The sequence below is a fragment of the Lytechinus variegatus genome, chromosome 12 (genome assembly GCF_018143015.1).
Source record: "Lytechinus variegatus isolate NC3 chromosome 12, Lvar_3.0, whole genome shotgun sequence".
Classification (NCBI taxonomy): domain Eukaryota; kingdom Metazoa; phylum Echinodermata; class Echinoidea; order Temnopleuroida; family Toxopneustidae; genus Lytechinus; species Lytechinus variegatus.
Window position 1 is genome coordinate 13048216 of NC_054751.1, and position 9553 is coordinate 13057768.

The following is a 9553-nucleotide window of genomic DNA, read 5'->3' on the forward strand; positions in this document are numbered from 1 at the left end:
CGCTGGCAACCAACCTCCAACCTCGGACAAGATAAGAAATTGAAGGAGAAAAAACAAAGCACATTTTGATTTTAGAAACGAAAATGTCTGCTATGTTCTTGTGTGTCTTTTCCCCCTGTTTATATCCCATAATGATGTAATGATATTCATTTCAAGATTTCAAAAATCACATGTTCAGACCCCCCCCCCCCATTCCTCCATGTCCAGGGTTGCACTTTGTGAATAATTAGAGAATTCAACCACGTCACACTATCGTTTTTGTCCTTTCATTTTACGTCTCTCTCCCAATTTTCTCTCTTTCATGTGTTGTATAATAGTGTACACTTTGACGTCGAAATAAGATTTGCAGACCAACGAAGGGAATGGGAAAGGTATCGATAAATGGAAGCGAGGGGGGGGGGACGCCCTCCTGAATTTAAATAAGTGGGGCAGTTCCCCCTTAAAAAGGAAGAGGGAAAGAAAAAAAAGAAAAGAAAGAATAAATATGGAAATAAAATAAGAAAAAGTTGAATATTACGATTTACTAATGATACCAAACTAGCAGTTTTGACAAAGGAAAACAATTAAAATTTAAAGCAAAATAATCATACAATCAAAAATATATAAAAAAGAATCCCCTCCGAAATGAAGGTGTTTGGATCAAACCAGTACATTATAGCATTGTACCCCCATATAAATCTCGGAGGTGATTTAGCACCACCGCTTCCCAGGGTCATGTGCATCGGTGTTTCCACAGATCCAAAACAAACTTCTCGAATTTATAGACATTTCCTGGAATTTCTAGTTTGATATTTAAAAAAAAATCGTACAAATAATGTAGCCAGCCGAAACAAAATTAAGGACTTAAAACCCGTTTATTCATGCCTTTTTTGAAAGATCAACATAATTACGAAATCCGTTAGCGCGAACAGAAAATTTTCAGCAAACAATTTAAAAAAATATAACATGAATGTTGATAGTTGCTATGTTTAATTATTGTTTACTTGTAATCTTCGGATTTCCCGAAATTTCCTTGATTTGTTTCATTCAGAACCCTTCCTGGAAAAGGTCAAATCTCCCGAAATTCCGAAAATTTCGGGAGATTTGAAACCGTGCATCCCGGGAATAGCTTTATACATGTATAACCCTTTATAATGCAATTTTATATAAGGAATTTCACGAAAATGCTATTGAAATAAAAATATAGGGTTTGAATATAAGATCGAGGAACTTTTAAAACTCAACTCTCTGCGTTTACTAGCATTTCTTTATTTTATTCTTTAACTTTATATGCCCTGTCGCCGAACACTATGTGTCTTTCCACATTTTTTTAAAAATCCGATTGAATTGATATTTTTAGGTTGGTGCATGACTTCATATTTTTTGGTACAAAATACCATCTTGACGTCTCAGGATTCTGGAGTTTCTTGGGCTTTTCTACCTATGCCTATATAGAGCAAGGGGAAACAGAGAGGATCAATAAGAAAGGATATAAGAAGAAGAATAAATGTGAATGAAATAAGGAAAGAGGAACGATTTGAAAAACAGAAAAATAGAAATCATTATGCAAAAAAATTCAATCGCGAATATATAAAAAAAAATCAGCTTGCGTTCTACATGCGCTCTTATCATTATTTAGGAAAATATGCAATATTACAGAACAGTTTATCCAATGTTCAGCAAATTTCAGCTCGCTTAGCGTATAATCTTTACACTTACCATAAGACCGTATTTTAGAATGACCCGATTCAGCTCTTCATGTCAAAATATTAACAATTTTCAACTTGTGCATCGTGCTCCGCGCTCGCACCATTCTGTTGTATAATCAATGCAAATTAAATAGTAAGTTTGAATCTCGGCTTTCAGTCATTTTTTTTAAAGCAATATGCTTACAATATGACAATCCTCGATCTTGCTAATTTTTAATTTATCGTAATAGTTGGATATGGATAATTTGGTGTGTGTGTGGGTTGAATCATAATGTTTAATTACACTCTATGATTCATGCCAAAATTTTAAACAATGTTATACGAGAGAACATAAATCAAAATGTTTAAGATATCCATACCCTGCTTGATTACCAAGAGTAGAATGACCCGTTTAAGATGTACATGTACATAAAACAGTTCGCGCTCCTATATTTCCTTTCAAATCGAAATATAAGAGTGAACATTAACTTGCGCTTCGCGCTCGCATCATTAATTTAGGCCATAGTAGGTCCATGATTATAAAAATAAAGCTACGATGTACTTAAAAAATCAGACTTTAGTTGCATGGGACATCCCTCCTAAATGATAATAAGTATTGTATCTGCTGATGTGAAACGTGGATGGAAATATTTCTTACCATCCCCGAAGGACCTAAAAATATACATTCTGGCACTGGCGGCGGAAGATACAACGCTGCCAATCCAGAATCTAATATTTTTATACTTTCGCCGCCGGCCGCAGAATGCAATTATTTTTATGTCCTTTTTATGCCCAAGATGTACCTTTATATATATATATATATATATTATACTGCACGAACTCTTTTTACTAACTCTTTTTAGGAATCACATTACATTGGTTGTTTGGCTGTGTGCAGTTATGTGTTGGAGGGGGAGATAAACAGCTTTATGTTGTGCAGGGGTGGATCCAGGACTTTCTAAAGGGAGGGGGCACCATTTCCTGAGAAAATTTTGACACGGCAAAAAAATAAAAAGGTTTTCATCTAAAAGGTATTTCGCCAAAAATTTGTCAAGCAAAAAAAAGAAGAGGAAAGGACCTCCCGTTCAAGGGGTGGGTGGTGCACACGTGGGAAAAATGTATGGCATATTTACCTCACAAGTTTTGATTACTACTCTCAAAAAGGGGGTGCAAGTCGGATTTGCCCCCCCCCCCTCCCCTCCTTGACCAGCCAGCGCAGTTGTGCTCGGCCCATCAGAGCTCAGTCTTAAATATATGAAATATTATAATCATATGACTACACATGCATTAGAAATGAAAACATTATGTCCTGCATTATGTTCATTTTTCGAGCGATATGAGAAGAGTCTTACGTAATACCAAGTAATTTGCATACCCACATCACCTATGAAACGTTCATGCATGGGATGAAGGCATCCTCCCCCCGGCCCCGGATCCTCCCCTCAGTTCACGACATAGGCTACTACACAGAGCTCGAGAGACCACATGTCCTTATTCCATTCGCAAGTACATGTATGATATGTTTTGGATCGCACATATTCTTATGCTACACTTTAGATTTATCTTCAAGTAATACATCGACCCAAATTTGCCACGTTACTATCATCCCGGCGAGGAATCAGTAAGTCCGCAATTTTTCTTATCTAAAAGGGTCTGTACGTATCTTGTATTGCGCTCAGATTCTGTTTCTCTTCTTTGAAAGTGAATTTCTCTGCTTCGACACCCAAGAACCGGCAAGGCGCTACATTACACGGCACGGGCCAGCGGAACATGCGCTGCATGTAATGTTTACAATTCTCAGTGCAGCCGCCGACACCGGCCGTAGAGGCCCCCCCCCCCCCCCACTATTCACTGTTGGTTGATTGACAGTTCTCGCTTGCGTAGCCGTTAATACTAGTACGATCTCAACGGCAGAGGGAGTCGTACAATTTATTTCAAATTGGCGAAGTCTCAGTGATTTGAAAAATCGTCTAGTAGACGCGATCCAATATAATCACATATTCCCACATACTAACAACTTTTCATCCGAAATAAAGATGATTTCTAGGGTTTCTTGGAACAAATACATAAACTCATAAACATATTTCATCTTAGTTTGAGAATTTTTTAAATCAGCTTCTCACAAAGTTAAACGATCCCTTTAAGGAAAAAGTTAATAATGATATCAGCAATTGTCTATGGCCAGCCATGGCAAAAGAGACGATTAATAATTGTAAGGACTGATTTGTCACTGCGTCACCCTTTCTATTACAGTGATGAGGATCTTGAACCTAAGGCCACTTCTAATTTAGTTGTGGTAAAAAAAAATATTCCTATCCTATCAATATCTTAAACTGGGAAACCTGCCTATGGTGTCCCCAAATGAGTCGATACCAGGAAAATATTAAACTGTTGCACGCACAAAAAGAGAACATTTGTTCAGTGGCGTAGCTAGGATTTTTTTCCCGGGGGGGCACTGGGGGGTCCTTGCTTTTTCAGGGGGGGCACCGGGAATTTTTCCGGTGTGTGTGTATGTGTCCACAAGGGCGGATCCGACTCTTGCCAATAGGGGACGGGGCCCAAAATTATCTTCACCTATATCAGTCACTTCTTAGTTTTATTCTTATAAAACAACATAAACATAAAATAATCTCATAAGCCTTACAAAAAGTGCGAGCGCGAAGCACGAGCGATTTTTTTTTACTTTAATGTATTTTTTCCTGAAAATTTAATTTTCTGGGCAATGTTATGTGTGATCCTGAACAAGATTCCTATGTACCCCCAAGCGCGAACAGAATTTTTTATCAACTGTTCTAGCATTATCAAAAAGGGACCTGTTAAGGACTGCTTACAGTTACCCACGAAGACGGTACATATTTCAATAATGCGACCGCGAAGCGCGAGCAAATTTTTTGACATTCCGACCTAAAAAAAAATTCTAAGCACTTTTTGTATTTATTAATGGGATAGGTATGTAACTAAACAATTGATGCGAGCGCGAAGCGCGAGAGGAAGAAAATTGAGATTTTAGACCTAAAAGCGGGACACTCTATTCATATTTTATAAGTCATAAATAGGATATAGTCAATTGGTATCATTAATAATGCGATCATGAAGCGTGAGCAGACAATTATTGATATTCTGATGTGAAACTGGATAATTTAAGTACATTTTGAATAAAGAACATGCAGGCTATTGCGCATGGTTTATATTTAGACCTAAAATCTGGGCATTCTGAATACATTTGTTTAATGGAACATTATGGAATACACGTAGACAATATGAACTTGGCAAATCAAACAATGTGAACACGCAGCGTGAGCTTAAAATGCTGATATATAGCCCATAAAACGGACATTTTACAGAGCACTTAAATTTGTAAATGAAAAAAAAATAATGAAAGCTCGATGTCCGAGCTAAAATATGTTTTGCATATTGACTTCAAAACTTGCTCCACATCAGCCTATTGAGCAAGATATAAATCCCATCGAACAGGCAATTATGGCGCGAAGCGCCAGCAAAAATTGTATATAGTAAAACATGAAAAGATTTTTTTTTAATTGCAAGTCTTCCCCTCACATTATTTCATTCACTCGTCTTCCTCCTCTTATTTTCCTCTTCTTTTTTCTTCTGTCTTTCTTCTTCTTTTCCTTTTTTCTTCTTTCTCCCTCTTTTCTTTTCTTTTTTTTTTTGCTCTGCCAATTTTTTCTGGGGGGGCACCTGGGGGGGCACACCAAATCTCAGGGGGGGGGGGCACGTGCCCCCCCAGAGCTACGCCACTGCATTTGTTGGATGTGACAGGGGTCGAAGATAAAATAATTATAACATACAATTCACTAACGCACAATGAGAACAATGCCCATTCTAAAAGTTAGTATTCCTACATGGTCTGTATCACTTTCAGGAAGAGTGAAATATCAAGACCCTGTACGAGACTAGAGTCCAATACAATATTGTGTTAACAGTATAGTTAATAGTCCCTCCTAGTCCTACACCAAGGAACACATCAACAGCCCTTGCTGTAATGGCTCTTGATGTCTCTATACCACTTACCAGAGCTATGTGAGGAATGCCTCGACAAACTTGGAGGGGCAGGAGAAGTTTCATCTATACTTGACATTGACAGTCTTCTCTTGGGTGTACCACCCATGCTACAAAAAAGATAGACAAAGATACATGGTAAATTTCTCTTACCTATATTCTACACTTACGGTGTGTTGCAAGAAAATATTTGCAATTACATATAATTTCAAATATCTATTGGAAAATTACGATTGATACACCTATTGCAAATATTGGGAATTGAATTTTACTTCTTGTTGCAAGAAGCAGACTGGCAATCAGGTGGGAGCGTGCATGTGAGATTTATGATTGGTTTGGGAACCAAAAACCAATTTGTGATAAATTGCAAGTTTCTAGCAATGTCACATGAGATTGTAACTTCTATCTACACACAATTTAGATTTTAAAACAAGATCAATCAAACACTGCTGGGGCCGTAGCAAAAAGCTTAGTAGTCATCGTAGAACTTTTATTTTTTTACGACTGATTGCACTGACTACAATGTGCAATTAATCATGAAAATCAAGCGTATGATTAATCACTAATATTTGTGTTACAGGACCCAGGTCTTTGAAATTTGGGCGCCCATCCAAAAAACTGAACTGTAGTGAAAAAAAATGTAGAACTAGGAAGAAATTACCCTAAAATAAGTTAGGAGGAGAACATGTATTAATGTTAAACTTGTGAATAATCTGTTTCTTACCACGAGAGTGTGACCATTGACATTGATAATGCTGTGATTGGACTGGCCTGGGTCTGGGAGAAGCATGGTGAGAATATGTTGTCGCTGCTTAGTGGCAACGTTAGCTTCTTCTTGTTGCGTTCCATGGTATCACACTCGTCCAAATGATCCAGCTTGATTCAGGGATGACTAGCTTTAACAGAACTCTAAAGCAGATTGACTTTGACTTGAACGAGGAAACTGATCAAGGCAAACAAATAGGAAACTGATCAAGGCAAACAACTAGGAAACTCCTTTGAAGTTGTATTTTAAAAAAAATGGGATCTAAAAGAAAAGAGAGAAATAGTAAAGGTGCAGTAAATCAAAATGGAGGCATTACTCACGAGTCATGATAAGCATACTAAGGCCTACATAAATCCAGATATTAACCATTACTATTATCATTGTACCAAATTTGTTAGGAATCCTTTCAGATTTCAAGAATTCTGTGATATTAAAGTGTTTGAAAGATATACCGGTAATTGGATTGGACGTAGACCATAGAACTACATGTACCAGTACCAATTTCTCAGAAAGTATTAATCTTAAAGCTAAATGAAAATGATTAGTTGCAGTGAAACACTGATTTCATTAGAAAGTCTGTAAAACCAAGGTTAAGTATTACTATATCATCATGGATCTAGATCTGGTACAGTTACATAAACTTGACTTTGTGTAATCATAAATTCTAAGCTAAAAAAACCATGACACTGAAGATCGCCAACACAGAAACGCACACATGGGACAATGTATATTATTATTGCTGGAATAAAGACCCAATGGAAGTGCCGAATCCGAGCTTATTTTTTCCAAATCCTTTGGCACATATCTTCTATTAATACAGACACTTGGGTGGTTATTATGTTGGATTCTCTAACAAGTCATTTTGAGATCGTTGCTACAACTGGCATTATAGTGATGCAGATATCAGTTCGCTTTTCGCCTCCCATGCCAGGCACTGCCAGAAGTGACGCTAGACAAATCATATCAATGTATATTAAGGTCCCCTAAATCAGGTTGTGTGACCTGTGTTTCTTTGATTTGCGATCATTGTTACCTAACAATTAACATGCCTAGTAGTAATAGTAACACAGGTCGTAACGAGTAACGTTAGATAGAGTCTTACTCTTAGACTACCGGTATGGTGAGGCTACCACATATCGACCACCTCTTTTAAAACCTGACCTTCTTCTTCTTCTGTATCCTTCCTCCGCTGTATCGGAGATCCGCAGTTTGATACTGCATTAATGTTAGCGTTACATATTTTGACATGAGAGTAAGGTAGACCGAGAAAGGTGATCTTATGCAAGAAATTTAAGACAAGTAGGTTGAGGTCGTTTCTGGAGGAATCTGCTAATTCGACGTCAGGTAGAAACAGGACGGAAGCGGTAAATTGTTGAGGTTCTTGATCATTGAAAAGCACAGAAAAATACTGCAGTTCCTCCTCTTCTTTTATTAAGTTTAGAAGTGTTTTCCTGTGTGTGCTAAACGCTGGGCATTCTCTAACAAAATATACAACACTTTACAGTTCGGAATGGCAGAACTTGCAGGACTTTGATTCAGAGAGAATAACCTTCTATTCGTTGGGTATGTACCGCAGGATAATTGAGCTCTGATGGATATAGCTTTCCTCAGGAGAGGGCTGAAGACTTGCTTTGGGTAATAATTCTTTTTATCTCGTTGGGTCATGCCCGACCATAGACTTAGAGAAGATTTTTAGCAATTGCAATTTCAAGGGCAGCATAGTGTTGTTTATAAATTTTTCCCAGTGACTAGCTTCTTCCATACTTTATATGGAATGCGATCTCTAAGGATGTTAGTGAGACTTGGAAGCTCATAACTATTGAGAATTTTTATCCAGCGACCCAGCGTCTTACCAATGGTGTATTGTTTGCTACACCATTCAACAGGATTCTTCTTTCAGTGCGCTCATCTGAAAGGCTTGCATATTGCCCAAGTAAGAGAAGAATTTCATAGTCGTTTCGCTTATCCATTGGGAGGATATCGAGCAATAAATAAACAATTTCGTCAGCCACACTCCTTGGCAAACAAAGCACTCTTTTAAAAAGAAATGATCGAGCCTTGTTCAGACTGGACAGCATGTACCGTAGTTGGTAAGTTGAATAATCTGTTAAGTTGACCACCTTGCGCGCGTTAAAATTATTGCGTACTCTAAACGATAGGAAATGGCTTTAGAACAAATATCCGTCGAAATTAAAATTGTCGAATCATGTGCCGGAGCTTGCAGTGGAAGTAGTGAGATGATCATTTAGCATGTTGACATCATACAACTGATTTGAAAGAGTAAAAATATTTTGCCACCGTGACAAAAATCGGCCGTAAATTTATTGTAGGCCTACCGCGGATGGTCGGTTTCAAAAGATGGTTGCAAATGAGCATGATTTGATGAGCAAATGTAGGCTAATCGTCGCATTCGTTGTTTGTCGATTATACGCTTATACGATCAGAGTCGCCAAGCGAAATATGGGAATCTGATCTGCTCAATATTCTGCACAAATGAGACGAAAAACTGGGTAAAATTGATGAATATTTTTGCAAATACAAATAACGATGCTTAGAATAGATTCTAGGTGGTCGATCGATAAGCATGATAAGGGGGCCTAGCCTACTACTAGTACTAGTTCCAACAATATTTACATTCATTAGATTATACTGCCCAATAAAAACAGATGGAACAAATTTCGATCTTTGTCTAAGCTTTAGTCAACAATATAGGCCATCGATTTAACGTTACCGCCGCGCCGTTTTCGAACTTACTGAAGTTAAGCTTGGAAGTTGAGCCTAGGCTGAGGAACGTCTACCACTACCAGTACAGTGCTGGGCGCCTTCTTCGCTCAGATTCAGTCACTGCATGTCATCCACACCTGCACACGGCTAACAAAAAACAAAGGCCTTGTCTTGACTCTAAAACTGACTTTAAAGTAACAGAATTACTAGCAAGAAAACCAAATCATGCCTTCGTTATACAGCAGCACCAGTGACGGTACTTTCATAAGTTCCACGACCTACAACTACCTCAAAATCAATAAATTATTTCTCCTTTTGTGTATCACAGAGCTCTCTGCACACACGGAAGTAAATTGCCGCCGAGCGTTTGAATGAA

At 37.9% G+C, this 9553-nt stretch overlaps 1 protein-coding gene across 1 annotated transcript in view; it reads right to left on the reverse strand.

Moving 5' to 3' along the window:
- The window catches only part of LOC121424818 (M-phase inducer phosphatase 2-like), a 29802-nt gene extending 20249 nt beyond the window's left edge, over positions 1-9553 (reverse strand). The window contains exons 1-3 of the mRNA XM_041620615.1: positions 9208-9553; positions 6412-6630; positions 5700-5797 (exon numbers count right to left, since the gene is read on the reverse strand). Of these exons, the coding sequence (XP_041476549.1) occupies positions 5700-5797; positions 6412-6536 (223 nt within the window). The 5' untranslated portion in view covers positions 6537-6630; positions 9208-9553. The remainder of the gene's footprint in view (positions 1-5699; positions 5798-6411; positions 6631-9207) is intronic.